Raw genomic sequence first — 15,033 nt, 5'->3', positions numbered from 1 at the left:
TTTTAATACACAATTTCAAATGGGCAGTGACTGGGTTCTTTTCTGGCAGTGGAATATCAGAGATCATAAGGCCTGCTGCTTATGATTTCTTATCTGATATAGGACTGAATCACACCAAATCATTCTGAGGTTAACAGTTTAATAATATTGAATTGCATATTTCACTTTTTTTTTTCCTACAAGTACATCAAGAGTGCTGCAGGAAGCCACAATACAGAAACACAGCAGCGATGTTTCAGCTCAGAACATATGTCGTCTGTCTAGTAATACTATCCAGTAATGGAATTTGATTTGTATGAATATATGTATATATAAAGAAGCGGAAAAAGAAGAGCCAAACCGTTTATTCAAACTGATCTTTATTTATTGATGATATCTTAATTAGATAGTTCTGTACATGCACATTATGAACAGCTTGCTAATATAGCAAAGAATTGTGAATCAGTTTGAATTTACAAAGTTCCATCACAAAAACAAAAAAAAGATAAATCTATGATAATATTAATTTCTTCCTTCAGATGATTTGTAACAAATTATAAAGATTAAGAAGGTGGTTCATATAATAAAAAAACCAGCCAAATCTCCAGAAATTATACTATAAACAGGAAAACCATTTACAGAAGAAAAAAAACTGTTCTTTGAGTCCATATTTTTAACATTACATATGAAAATACAAAGATCTACAGATCATAATACAGATAATAATAAATTCACGTATATCGTTCTGTCATGGCAAGCTGGAGGTTAATGTAAAAAAAAAACAACAACCCCCAAACTGAGTGGACTTTGCAGTTAAAAACATAACTGAAGAATATTCATATGCTTGCCCAGGTTACCAACAGAACAAAGCCCACCAACCCTAAGTCTGTGCGGAAACTCAATCATTGTGCAGACTCTTGAAATTAAAGCGCCTCCTGTCTGTGAAACTCTGCATCTAGGGAGAAAACAAAAACAATAATAGGTTATTAAATAAGAATACAATAATGCATTACTCTACATTAAAATGATAAATTAATTACATGTTTAGTTTAAATTTGAATCTTATAACCACAGATGTGGTCAAAAGCACACAGAAAAAGTCCACACTCTCACCTGGCTGGGGTCTCGTGTGAAGTATCTCTTCTCTATTACCTTAAACAGAAAAAAATGATTTTACACACAATTTGCTAATACACTGCACAGACGAACAGTATATTATATATTTTGGTCTCAGTGAAGTCTCTACCTTGTCAAAGAATCGGCTCAATTTGACGGCATTTGATGATCCAGCAGCAAGATAGCGGGGATTTGTACAATCCTGAGAAGAAAAGCAGGACAAAGCTCAGAAGTGCAAAATCAAATCAAACACAACAAATGCTTTTTTTGCTTAATATTTTAAGAGTTTGGGTAAAAAAATAACAACAACACTAAAAGGCACACACCAAATTGATCTCTTCCGCATTGAAGTCTTCAGAGAGAAAGGCAGTGCGGGTCAGCACATCATTCCTCTTGTTTTCTGGGATCTGATCAAATTTGGTGCCAATAAGCAGGAGGGGAACAGAGTTCTCCGCAAACTGTTCCCTGTCATAATCCCTGCAAGTGCAAAACATTATTTCCTTTTAACGTGTCTGGGAAAGTGAAATATGGTATTCTCTCTCTGTATTCCGACGTATAATCATTCTTACATCCAGAAGTTAACTTTGACTCACCCGTTTGATACAATGATTCCAGTTGGAGAAGAGTCTTTGCTCAATGCCTCTAATGACCAGCGGTACAGATTCTGGGAGGATTTCTTGTTGGTCAAATCATGAACTAAAATAATACCTAAAAGGGAAAGAAAAGTGATTATTTGTATTAAAGGAAAGAGTGCTTTTTACGTTGTACAAATGGAAGGACAACATTTAATGGTGTGTCCGATACTTAACCATTTACAGAATTGTAAAACACAGCTCTGGTGCTTTTAACGCTGCTGGCACTGCCAACAGATCCCCCGACATCCCAGAGTTCAATGTAATACGTCTTCTCTTCTGGAGTGCCTTCTCTGTAGTCATGAACCTGTTCGAAGAAACAAGACTGAGTTTCCTATATTTCATGGATTTATACGATAATGGCACAATACGTTTATAATAATCACTGCGAATTGCAACTGTACCCTGACGTCCACTGAGCAGCCCACAGTCCATGAAGGATTCCCCAAAACCTGATTCTGGCAAAGTAAATGCACAAGAGAGGACTTCCCTACTCCTGTAAACAGACACAAGATAACACTGATCAGAATATGAATACTGAGTCTCACAAAGTATTATTTTTAAAGGAACTAGAAAAAAACAAACAAAAAAAAACATCGAAAGCACGGTTCCCCATGATAGATAATATCAAATAATAACGAACGTTATTATTATTGTGGAAATATTAATATTGTGGAAATTCAAGCAAATGTAGAAGGCTAATGCTTCCAGCTTGAGTCGAATATTAGACAACACGCTTACTATTCAAAAGTACATTCACAAAATTTTTGAGAAGGTTACAGAAAAGCAAGATTAAAAGATTCTTTAGCTAAAAAAAAGTATTACCGGAATCTCCCAAAACCAACACTTTCACCCTGTCCAAAGATGCCATTTCTTTCCGGAAGTACGCTGTGCTCTATGTCCGCGTATAAGAACAAAATAAAAGTTGCATTAATACGTGAAGACTACAGAGCTGGGTGTAGAAAAAAATCAGGGTAACTAAAAAGGAAAAAAATACATTGAAAAAATCAATACATTTTGATGTAAAATAGTAGCCCTTGTGTAATATACGGTGTATTGTTTACTAATAGCTTCACTTGTTAATGTATTATTATATAATGCAATATAATATTAGATCGGTTATTATGAGACTTTTTTTCGATTGAACTTTTATAACACTTCCGTTTTAAAAATGAGGCGGGACTTGTGTCAGAGCAGGAAGAGGCTTTTTGATAGACATCACAGAAAGCCGGTGTATTTTACTGGACTTCTGAAAGAAACAAGGACCCATGGCTGCTGGAGGAATGAAATTATCGAGTGTTTGTTTTCTACTTTTATATTTGATATTGACGGTGCTGGCCGGGTAAGTGAATATCGTGTTGTTTTCAGGGTTTAGGTTTAGTGTATTAAAACTCAGTACTGTGGCTGGTACACATGTTTCACTGTGATTGGTCTACGCCACTGTCCGTGCATCATGCTGGTGAAGCTCGCCATAAAATACTTGATATCGCCTTTCTTGTTTACTGTACTTTAAAACGTTAATTTAAATCCAGGAGGGTTTTTGTTTAAAACAGGACTGTGTTTTTTAAAGTACCAAAAATTGCTGTGTCGAGGCTGATAACTTGACATTGTTGCCACATGTTTATATGAATGTCACATTTCTTTTAAAAATCTCTTAAGCTTCATACCGTTGTTCTCCCGCTGGCTTCCTTGTTAAGATGTATGGATGATAAATAGTTGGACATCATGTCAGTGTTGCTGCATCTACTCATCTATCATTGGTTTGAATGAATGAACCGGCGTGCGATTGAAAAGTTCTGAAGTATTGTGTATTTTCAGGAGGGATTTCTACAAAATTCTGGGGGTTAGTAGATCAGCATCAATCAAAGACATAAAGAAAGCCTACAGAAAGCTGGCATTGCAGCTTCATCCAGACAGAAACCAAGATGACCCAAATGCCCAAGACAAATTTGCAGACCTCGGAGCTGCTTATGAGGTATTATTGTTTATGCTTTGATACATGTTATGTTTTCCATTTTGACTAGCACGCATTATGTTGAATATATAACCGTTGTCTTTACTGGATATGAAAGCGATGTGTATCAAAGAATGACAGGACTTCGTTTTAATGCTACTATTTGCGTAACTTTAATACAAGTATATAAATTGGTAATGCTCTTTTGTCACCATAGCATTGCATTAGAGATTTATCGTATTGTATAAACAAAACATCAGTAGAAAGCCAGCGAATCTCACCAACGTGAGCGTTGTTTTTAGAAATGAACCAATGGGCCGATTTCATTGGTTGGAAGAAATGTGTGGCCGCCTCTGATTGGTTGAAACATCTGCTTATTGTTATTCATTATAATTATGACGTGGACCTCTAGTATGGCTTCTTATTACATAATAAATTGTTTTCTGTTTAATGTCAAGTAGTCAGTGGTTGGCCCCATTATGATATTATACATAAGTATACCTTTCATATGTAAATAATTTAAATATTGCATAAACTGGTAATAATTAGAAATAAATTTTTAAATGGTAATATATATTTATTGTTTCAAAGTTGTAATTTTTCTATTTTGTTATTATTATTATTATTGTTATTATTATTATTATTGTTGTTGTTGTTGTTATTATTATATTTTAAAAAAATCTTTGGTTGCTTAAAAAAAGCAGTGCAATTGGAATGTCTATAACCATGTCTGAAATAAGAAATGAATCAAGGCTTGCTAAAGCGAAGGGAAAAAAACTCTAAAAAGAGGAGTCAAATGTCTTTTATTTCTATTATTTAACTGTTTGTATATTATGTAATATCTAATTAGACACTTGACTTTAGTTACCTATTTGTTTTATGTTAAACAGAATTTGCTCATAAAAACTATTTTTGAGTGCAAATATTGCTCTTGCTCTGTTCATGGTGTTTTTCAGGGTGAAACCGCTTTCTGATTATCTGTTTTAATCACAGGTGCTCTCAGATGAGGAGAAAAGAAAACAGTATGATGCATACGGAGAGGAGGGTTTAAAAGAAGGCCATCACAGTTCACACGGTGATATATTCTCCAGGTAGATTTAGCAGTTAACTACTGAACCACTGATTTCTCTAAAAATGTTGTATGATTTGTGCGCATAGTTGATATTCTTACTATTTTTCTATTTCTTTTTTTTTATATAATAAAGTTTCTTTGGCGACTTTGGATTCATGTTCGGTGGAAATAGGCAGCCAGCCGGCCGAGATATTCCAAGGGGTAATGATATAGTACTGGATCTTGAAGTAACCTTAGAAGAGGTGTATTCAGGGAATTTTGTAGAGGTGAGCTTCTTTTTTTGTTCTTGATCCCTCTCCATTTCTTTCCTGATATACTGTAGTATACACACTCTTTGTGTATTTTGTAGGCTTTGTCTGGCAGTGAACAAGCATAGTCACTCTCCTTTCCTTTTTCCTGCCCTTCTGTTTCCTCCCTTCAACGTGTAGGTGGTGCGAAACAAACCTGTAGCAAAAGAAGCCCCCGGCAAAAGAAAATGCAACTGTCGACAGGAAATGAGAACCACACAGCTAGGACCGGGACGCTTCCAGATGACACAAGAAGTAGTCTGTGATGAATGCCCCAACATCAAGTAATATTGCTTAATAATCACTGTGCCTTTGACTCAGTAGGACATAATATGGTTTTCTGTTTAAACGCTGTATCATTGTTTCTAGGCTTGTGAATGAAGAGAGAACACTAGAGGTGGAGATTGAGCAGGGTGTGAGAGATGAGATGGAATACCCTTTCATCGGGGAAGGTATAGAAATTAATCATACGGATAACTCAATACAGTAACATTTGTTTTTATGAATTAGCTAGATGCTGGCATATTATTTATAGAATGTACATGTGACATAACTGTTGTTTGACCGACTACAGGTGAACCTCACATTGACGGTGAGCCGGGAGATCTGCGTTTCCGCATTAAAGTTTTAAAGTAAGGGTAGTATTAAATTACAGCAATTACAAAGTTTAATTGAATTTCTCTTAATGTGGGTTTAATGTAATTTAACTTGATGTGCCTGCATTTATTCTCTTAGTCTTCAGAGAGTGAGACTTGAGTTTGTAGTTTGTCACATGTAAATGTCTTTTTGTCCAGGCACCCAGTGTTTGAACGCAGAGGCGATGACCTCTATACGAATGTCACCATCTCTCTGGTAGAGGCTCTGGTTGGTTTTGAGATGGACATCTCTCATTTAGATGGTCACAAGGTATGTTTTGTTTCAATTTCTGAATAAATATTTATATTTAATTTTACGAGTAAAAGCCACGACTTGATAACATATGTGACTCTGGACCCAAAAACTCACTCATAAGTGTCAGAAAATTGAGATTCATAAATCAAATGAAAGCTGAATAAATAAGCTTTATATTGATGTACTTGTTAGGATAGGACATACATTGGCTGAGACACAACCATTTGAAAATCTGAGATTGCAAAAAAAAAATCTAAATAGTAAGAAAATAACCTTTACATTTGTCCAACTGAAGTTCTTAGCAATGCATTTTAATGAATCGAAAATGACGTTTTATTATATTTACCGTAGGAAATTAAAAAAATATATATTTTCATGGAACATGATCTTTAGTTAATATTGTAATGATTTTTGGCTAAAAAGACAAATCTATAATTTTGACACTTACAATGTATTTTTGGCTATTGCTACAAATATATCTCAAAGACTTTGTGGTCCGGGGTGACACATCATAGTTCAAATGAATTTATTTTGGTCACAAATTATCATGGTTCCTCAATATCTTCCTATTGTTGATGTATTTTTCTGTATAAAATCATTAGTCACAAACTCCCACGACTCGTCTTGTGGTCTTGTAGGTACACATCGTCAGAGATAAAATCACTAAACCAGGAGCTCGTATTTGGAAGAAGGGCGAGGGCTTACCAAATTTTGACAACAACAATATCCGTGGGTCGCTCATAGTCACCTTTGATGTAGATTTCCCCAAGGAGCAGCTCGATGACCAGCAAAAAGATGGTAAGTGAACAGGACAATGGGCTGTTTTAGTACAAATAAAGAGACTGCTGTGGATTTTCTCTATCTGTGCATTTGTGAGTTAATAAATGCAACTATTTATTTTTCCTTAGGTATAAGGCAACTTCTGAAACAGGCACCGTATCAGAAGGTTTATAACGGACTGCAGGGATACTGACAAACCAGCCAAGTAAATCAGGACTGATTGCCCTGTCCCTGTCTGCCCTTCACACACACACACACACACACACACACACACACACACACACACACACACACACACACACACACACACACACACACAAACACTTACATGCACACTGAGGAACAAGCAATGGGGTGTATTTATTTTTTTCTGATTGTTCTCAGGAAGGGTTGACATTTAATGTTTTTATTTTTTCTTCAATATACATTTTTAAAGGTATTTGTTTTCTCATGGAAAGCATTTTTTTTAATTTTTATTTTGTCCAAATGATTCGTTTTTTTCTTACATAGTTCCTGGTTTTCATCAGTTTGTGTTTGGACACTTACTTTCTACTATGACCAGTCACATACCATCCACTCATGGATCAGCATAATGTTTTGTCCCAGTTGACCTGAGACTGACTGTACCATAAACACAGAAAGAGGACTGAAACTTTAAATCGGAGGACAATTTAAACACCTGCCTCGGCTCTGTACATCTTCAAGACCTTTTTCTTTGGATCTTTTAAGAAGGAAACAGTTATATGAATGTAAGTTCATTGAGCTTTCTCAACCTAGACTCTTCGGTCTTTGGTCTGCTTGTTTTAAAGAACAGATTTATTACAGTTGTTGCAGTTAGTGTGGTTTTTGTATTCATCAAGCTGTGAGCGTGAGAGAGAGAGTGACTGAGATTGCCGTGTTCAGATTTGCTGTCTAGTGACAGATCTTTGTCCTCTGAGGCATTTACTTGGGTTTTGAAGTTCAAACAGAAGACCTCTTAATGTGTACAGTTCATCTCTTTCCTGTGAATTTTTTATGTGACAGACTCGCTTTCTTGTTTCTTTCACAACCCCTCCTGATGTGCAGCCCACTTGGTCCCTTCCTAGTTAGTATGTTTCCTTTGCTCATTTGTGAACTGTACCAGAAAAGAAATTAACAACTTCTTAGGCTAACTTGTGCACAACTGACGGAAATATCATTTGTCATTTTCAAATTAAAAATAAAAAGTTTCTAATTATGGTTAAAAATGGATTTCGTATGAAAACAGAGTGTTTGTGTATTTTATGGCTTCAAATCTCAGCTTCCTTGCCTATCTAGATTTCTTCAGACTTTAATGACTGGTTACAGTGAAAATCGAGTGTGAAATGGTATAGTCTCAGCAGTATCTGACTTGTCCACTAGAGGGCAGCAAATGATAGATTATCTCAGGATTAGTACTCTTTAGTAGTATGTATGAACTATTGTATTTATTACATAATATTATGAACTGTGTATTATGCAGAATTTTTCTATATTAGTGTAATTATATAAGCATTAAATTACTGATGAGTGCAGTAAATAATAGATGATTTCCAGGATTAAATGTTTTTCCAATTTCTTGAGACAATGTGTCCTATGGTATGACAGATTTTTTATTTTTTTTTATTTGTAACTAAGAATGAAGATACATATATACATAGACATAAGTATATACTTATTTGTGTGTTAAGTTTTATTTTATTTTACATTTTATTACATCTCATCATAAGAGACGGTCCAATTTTTATTTCTAAATTACCCATAAATCAACTGTTGTATATATTATATAATATTATGCGGTACATATTATGTAGAACTTATATTTAAATTTAGTGAATTTTATATTTGTTGAATTATCCTACCGCTCTTTGGACAATAAGATTTTTAAAAAACAGTCTTGTTGTTTTAGAATTCTCTTTTGCTCACCAAGCCTACATTTATTTGATCCAAAATACAGAAAAAGCAGTAATCTTGTGGAATATTTTTGCTATTTAAAAGAACTGCTTTCTATTTAAAATATAATGTATTACTGTGATCAAAGCTAAATCTTCAGAATCATTACTCCAGTCTTCAGTGTCACATGATCCTGCAGAAATCCCACCAATATTCTCAAGAATCTATCATCATCATCTATATTTAAGCAGAATATTTTCTTTTTCAGTATTCTTTCATGAATATACAGATCCAAAGATTGGCATTTGTCTCAAATAGATAACTTTTGTTTCATTATGCCATTCAGAAGCCTGGAGCTGTGTGTGTGTGTCTGCAATATAATCAAGAGGTTTACAGCCCATGGCATTAACTAACCTTCCTAGACCTGGACAGAAAAAAACAACAACAACAATGGATTGTTTGAATGGTGAATAAAGAACACTGTTTAACTTCCAAATAAACTGAAGCTGATCTACAGACACCGGCTACAAAAGTGTCAGCTCGCACTCTGTAACCATCTGAATGAGAGGGGATTCTGTGGTAGGAGACCCAGAAAGACACCACTGCTGCCACGAAGCCATAAAAAAGCAAGACTGGAGTTTGCCAAAACTTATGTAGCAAAATCACAATCCTTCTGGGAGAACTATGGACAGATGACACAGAAGTAGAGCTTTTTGATAAAGAACATCATGGCAGTATTTAAAGAAAAAGAAATGAACACAGTCTCTGCAGTCAAACATGGTGTAGGTTTAAAGATGTTTTGGGGTTGCTTTGCTGTTACTGGCGCTGTATGCCTTTACTGTGTGAACGTTATGAAATCTGATGATAACCAAAGAATTTTGGGGCGCAGTGTACAGTATGACCGGTGTCAGAAAGATTCCACCAGAGGTCATGGGTCTTCCAGCACGACAATGACCCAAAACTCACTCATGGTTACGGGAAGCGATTGATTTCAGTTATCTTTTCCAAAGGGAGTGCTAACAAACATTAAGATAAGGGTGCCAATAATTTTGTCTAGTACATATTTTTAGGTTCTGTGTGGAATTGTATCAGATAGGACGTTTTCTTTTGTTGTTCCAATGAGAAAAAAAATAGAAATAAATAAAGACTGGAGTACATGATGATAACAAATGTGAAAGCACAGCAATAAATGACTATTTTACTATTTTTGCTGTACTTTGGATCAAATAAATGGAGGCTTGGTGAGCAGAAGAGACTTCTTTTAAAAAAAACATTATTGTTAATTATTTATATATACATATCGCTTATGGCATTATATTTTACATATATACGCACACACACAATCATATGATGCATTATGCATTAATGATGTTATGTAATTTATATAATGTATAATTTATGTATTATGTGTATAAATAAATTCCGAAGTGTTAGAAAGTTTCAGACGTGAAGAAGGTGATCCCAGGTTTGTTTCTCAGTACTGCGACGTATTTAGAACAGAGTTATTAATGCCCACATTATAGGATGCATTAATTACAGCTCATTACAGATCAAAGGATTTTGCTGTCTTTAATCACGCAGTGGAATCCCGCCCAGCTTCATAAGACCGACTGCGCTTGTGAATGCCTCGTGTGCATGTGACCTTTCGGTGAGGAATAAGCTCCACACACTGAACCATCCATATGGAGATGTGTGTGTGTGTGTGTGTGTTTGCTAATCACTGTCATGTTTGCTGATAATACAGTGTGTGTGGTGTCACTCAGAATTGAATGTGTGTCTGCTTGTCTGACACTGAGTTCACCCATTACCATAGTGGTTATGACCTCTGACTGCACTGCAGGTGGTTTTACTTACGCTGTGTTGGAGGCACCGATGCGCTGAGTCAGGCCCGAGCCCCGCTCTGCATGTCCGGGGCGAGAGGACGGGTGGTCGCCCTTCTTGGGGAGGTCGTCTGTCAGGGTGTAGCCTGGAACTATTAGAGGCATCTGTTTGTATGACTGTTTTACAGTGTGGTTTTACATGTTGTGAATTTCCCTCTGTGTATCTGCGAGGCTGTGTGCGAACGCTGTACGCGTGTTTGTTAGACGGAGTGACAAGGATGAAGAGAATCCGCTCGAATGTAAAGGACAGTCAACCCCGAATGTGTATACGAGCGTTACGAGCATTTGTAATTAAAAGGATGAAATAAGGCGTTTCCTTGAGGGTCTTGTAAGCAGGATAAAATGTGTATGCTTGGAGTATATGGGGGGTCTCTCTCAAACATCTCCTTAGCATCTGCTCTGTAGAGTCATTCACCCACAACTCCAAGCCACAAACTTCTCCATTTACCCTACTATTTACCCTGCTTTAGGTTTCCTTCAAATCATTCTCAACCAAGACTTATGCCACTCTTCTTCTGTTTTTCCTCTCAAACGGCCTCCGGAATAGATTTTCAGCATTCCTTTTGGTTGACTGCTCTCGTACAGTATATTTGTATTGAACTCCCACAAATATTAATACTTAAGAAGAGGGAGTTTCTGTGGTGGTCCACCGCAGGGTTGACATAGCAGTCGCTTGAATCCGGTCTCAGTCCGACTGATTTAATAACCGCTCATGTTGTTCACTTTCTTGTCATTTAGCTGTGGTCTTCAGCAAATATAAGTTAAGGCGTAGGCTAGGTGCAGCATCAGATGGAGTTATCTTGTGCTCTGTACCTACAGACAAACTAAGTGCTTTACATGGCAGTTCAGTAAAAGATGAGTTAATCACAAAAAATTTAAATAATTTTTTTTTTCATCATGTACTCCTCCTGATGTTTTTCCAAACCAGTACGACTAAGCTGCTTTCTTCCACACAAAACTAAAAAGCGAAAAATTCTACTGGTCGCTTTATTAAATAAGACTAATGAAATGAGAATTTAGTTTTAGAAAAAGAACACAAAAGTTCTGTAAGAATATAAAAGTGGTTCATGTGCGTTCTTAAGGTGAGGCACTGCAGGTGAAAAGGATAAATTTTTTTTACTAATAACTATCACCTTATAGTTGATTGATTACGTTGATAATTGCAAAAAAATTTGTGCATCACTAGTGTCCTAAAATTTTTAGTTTAAATATGCAAATGATTCTTTATTTAATGAAATATGCCCTAATTAAACTGAATGAAGTCAGTTTCAAAATTCTTATTTATTATTTTTTGAGTAATTTTGGGAATCTCATTCAGTCACTCCATAATTCAGAAAATGCTAAGAACAGACAGAAAACTATACATTTTGACAGTTTTTAGGGGAATAAAATGTTGTACATTATCAAGCAAATTATATATAAAACCTTTAGGATATAGACAGGGATAAAAATTTAAAGTTTGGTGTGTGTGTGTGTGTGTGTGTGTGTACTACTGAAGTGGAGATTCATGGCTCAGGAGCAAAAACAGAAATATGAAATATGTATTGCAATTGAAATCTATTGATACAAACAGATTAGGTGCTATAAAAGAAACACTTAGCGACTTCTGGACATTTTCTTTCCATCAGTCTGAAAAAATACTTTTTGAGAAACTAAAATGCCCAAAATCTCAAATTTGATAGGTGCATGAAAAACAGGGGTTTTGTCTGCAGTGTCTCTAAGTATGACAAACACTTCAATGAGAAAATCTTGATCTCACCTGCAATAATGGTAGAATTTAGCTTTATTAATGAATTAATGATCAAATATTTGGATTAATCTGTCATAATCTTTTATTACAGACAAATAAGCGCAATAGTTTCCTCATGAGGGCAGTGTTCTCTTTACAATGGTAATGCACGAACCATCTGTCACACATAGTTGGGATTTGTGCCACCGAGTGAGATGAGGTCTGGGAACAAGCCTGAACACACTGCTTTTGGGAACACTTTCTGAACAGATCCTTGAGGTTCAAAACAATCCTGTCAGGCCGTAGATTTTAATGGCACAATTGCAGAGACTTCCTAGCTGTGCTGGGTCCAAGCCACCCGCTTACCCAGAGATTGCTTTTATGTTTTGTAAATTATTTATAATTTACAAGATAATTTCTAATTTAATTCTTTCATTTTCTATATTTAAACCAGATAAGAATATGCATGTGTTGTTAATAATTGTATATTTTTAATTGGTTCATTTTGACTCATTTTTGAGTTTCAATCAGGAAAAAGATTGTTTCGTTTTGAATGGAACAACCTCTAATATTCAGATTTGTTTTAATGTTATAACTTATTTAATGTAAAAGGCTAAATAAATATGCATTATTCATAATATTAAACTGAATATTAATATATTATTACTGTTATTAATAATAAACTTGTTGCTATTATTATTATTATTATTCGTTTTAAATAACAAATTCTTTAGACAGTTTATATATTGGCCAAAAAAAGATTTTATATATTTTTTGAGCATAATAAGATATTTTTGTGCTTTGGAATGCAATGTCAATCTATGGTATGTGAATGCATCGATCAGTATGATAGGCCTATATTAAAGAATTCCACCATTACTTTACTGTACCATGCGGCCAGAGTATGTTTTCCGTAGGCTTCAGCTATTATAATAACAGCCTGTGTCACGTTTAGCTACTTGTCACTATCTGCTCTCCAACAACGTACCAAAAACACATAGTGTGGAAAAACAGGCTATTCGAAATAGCAGTATTTGATGGACAAATCCAGCTATTTTGTGGCCGGAAGCCTGAAGTGAACAAAAGGCAGCACTTGTGTAGAATAATACATGTCAGTTGTCTCCAGCCCACTGCTGCTTTGAAGGCGGCCATGGATGGCCAGCATCGTCCCACGGCGCGGGGAGCCTGTGTATGCCGTGCTACTATATAAAAGACTGTCGATTCAAAGGCAAAAAGCCTCAACTATTTAACAGCGAGTTGTGGGCTCTAATTATGGGAAACGCAGGCAGGAAAATGTGGCTTGGGGTTTTTTACTCCGTCTGTTTGTGAGGACGAGATGCTGTTTATTGAAATATTTTCAGAGCTAAACATAGACAACTGTCATTATGGACGGCCTCCTCAGAATGCCTCAAATACACTGCATCCCTATTTCACAGGCTAATGTGACGCTGTGGGGGCTGAAACTGGACTTCAGCATCCACATCCTCAGGAAGAGGTGGAAGAGTCGCGTGGAGCCAGAGACGCAAACAGCGCTCAGACCACCATCTCTGATTAAAAGGACTCTGGCTGCATTTGACATGAGCTTAAGCAAAGCATTTGTTTCCTTCAGGCGCATACGGGCTACTGTACAGAAATTTACAGGGTCAGGTTTTACTAATATCCCGTAATGGTTTGCGTTCAACTGGAACTGAGTGAGGCACTCTGTCCCATTTTACCTCCCTCCGCTTTTATCACTAGTGACATGGTTTTGAAGCAATATGTAAATACCATGGTACATGAATATGGTAAGCATTCACATACCATAATATATACAAAATGATCACTGGTAACACTGTTTGATACCATCAGGGTACAATGGTATGCCACAGTATTTTTTTTTGGAAGAGTATTAGGTTGCCCGTGCATACGTTTTTGGTGGAGTCACCCAATTTTGAAATTCAAAAACGCCCACAAGATCAGCAGGATTTTTAAAAATGAGGCCAAACATATGTATGTGAAAGTACAGTAAGTGTGTATTAGTGATGCTTGAGGACCGGAGTGCTGAAAGCAGTCTTTGTGTGGGTGTGGAGTCCATCCTATGCCCTCCCCGCAGCCGTGGTGCCCGGGCCCTGTGGTGACGGATCACAGTTAATAACTGTGTGGTTGGCTGTCAAGAGCACTTAGCCTGATGCTGGGCAGGCAGGACCTACGAACAGAGCTTCCTCTGGCCGATTGAGCACGTTGTGTGTGTGTGCCATGTATACACCGGTATCTTGACCTTAAAGCAGAGGAGAAAATGCGTGCGAATGTGCTAAGATGATTCTGTAGCTCTAATTTCTTTTTGAGTTTAGGATGCTTTTATAGGGGTTTTTGACAAGTCTTACTAATTTCTGCTGCCATATTGCATTTGCTGAAGCAGGATACAGTGATTGCTTTGCAACACTAAATATGATACAAAAATTAATAGCGAGTCAAATCAGTGTCCAAAAAATAAAAAGGTTGTAAAAGTTATACAATAAAAATCATTAGTTGATTAACAGTAAAAACCTTATTGAGTAATATGTGATAATGTTTTACAGTACTGTAAAAATGTATATAATTAATTTTTTAATCAGATGGATTGGGGTATTTTGAGTAATATTGATTTGTTATGCAGTTAAGTTATGTTTTTAGGTTGAATATATGGTTCTTTATTTGTATTTATTTATTCTGTTGCGTCTCTAATCAGTGTGAGCTGATACTTAGACTGACGTATACAAGATGTTCCCTGAGTTAAATGGCTTTTATTTTGTAGTCAAAGAAAGCAAGCTATATACAAGTTGTCTGTTTGGGATTCAAAGTCCA

General features: G+C 36.0%; 2 protein-coding genes across 2 annotated transcripts; one reads left to right on the top strand and one right to left on the bottom strand.

Moving 5' to 3' along the window:
• Nucleotides 1-342: 342 nt before the first annotated feature.
• rabl3 (RAB, member of RAS oncogene family-like 3) lies at nucleotides 343-2,636 on the bottom strand. Its single transcript, XM_043248235.1, has 8 exons — nucleotides 2,553-2,636; nucleotides 2,132-2,223; nucleotides 1,905-2,034; nucleotides 1,689-1,803; nucleotides 1,422-1,572; nucleotides 1,226-1,297; nucleotides 1,093-1,131; nucleotides 343-934 (listed from the first exon to the last, which is right to left on the bottom strand). The coding sequence occupies exons 1-8, from the start codon at nucleotides 2,596-2,598 to the stop codon at nucleotides 878-880; spliced, it is 702 nt and encodes a 233-aa protein (XP_043104170.1). The 5' UTR covers nucleotides 2,599-2,636; the 3' UTR covers nucleotides 343-877.
• Nucleotides 2,637-2,910: 274 nt separating this feature from the next.
• On the top strand, nucleotides 2,911-7,941 carry dnajb11 (DnaJ heat shock protein family (Hsp40) member B11). Its single transcript, XM_043249691.1, has 10 exons — nucleotides 2,911-3,069; nucleotides 3,546-3,702; nucleotides 4,675-4,772; nucleotides 4,887-5,019; nucleotides 5,182-5,324; nucleotides 5,410-5,492; nucleotides 5,615-5,672; nucleotides 5,835-5,946; nucleotides 6,570-6,729; nucleotides 6,840-7,941. The coding sequence occupies exons 1-10, from the start codon at nucleotides 2,996-2,998 to the stop codon at nucleotides 6,902-6,904; spliced, it is 1,083 nt and encodes a 360-aa protein (XP_043105626.1). The 5' UTR covers nucleotides 2,911-2,995; the 3' UTR covers nucleotides 6,905-7,941.
• The last annotated feature ends 7,092 nt before the right edge of the window (nucleotides 7,942-15,033 follow it).

This window comes from Puntigrus tetrazona, chromosome 9 (genome assembly GCF_018831695.1).
Source record: "Puntigrus tetrazona isolate hp1 chromosome 9, ASM1883169v1, whole genome shotgun sequence".
In the NCBI taxonomy this organism is placed as follows: domain Eukaryota; kingdom Metazoa; phylum Chordata; class Actinopteri; order Cypriniformes; family Cyprinidae; genus Puntigrus; species Puntigrus tetrazona.
Note: the sequence above shows the minus strand (reverse complement) of the source record. Positions and strands in the feature narration are given on the sequence as shown.

Bases quoted from the DNA above. Each gene is read 5' to 3' on its own strand.
- rabl3 (XM_043248235.1), bottom strand. From the start codon at position 2,598: ATGGCATCTTTGGACAGGGTGAAAGTGTTGGTTTTGGGAGATTCCG. The intron at 2,035-2,131 runs GTACAGTTGCAA...TTCTTCGAACAG, and splicing joins GCTGCTCAGTGGACGTCAGG to GTTCATGACTACAGAGAAGG. The intron at 935-1,092 runs GTGAGAGTGTGG...TTTTCTCCCTAG, and splicing joins TCACACGAGACCCCAGCCAG to ATGCAGAGTTTCACAGACAG.
- dnajb11 (XM_043249691.1), top strand. From the start codon at position 2,996: ATGGCTGCTGGAGGAATGAAATTATCGAGTGTTTGTTTTCTACTTTTA. The intron at 3,070-3,545 runs GTAAGTGAATAT...GTGTATTTTCAG, and splicing joins ATATTGACGGTGCTGGCCGG to GAGGGATTTCTACAAAATTC. The intron at 6,730-6,839 runs GTAAGTGAACAG...ATTTTTCCTTAG, and splicing joins CGATGACCAGCAAAAAGATG to GTATAAGGCAACTTCTGAAA.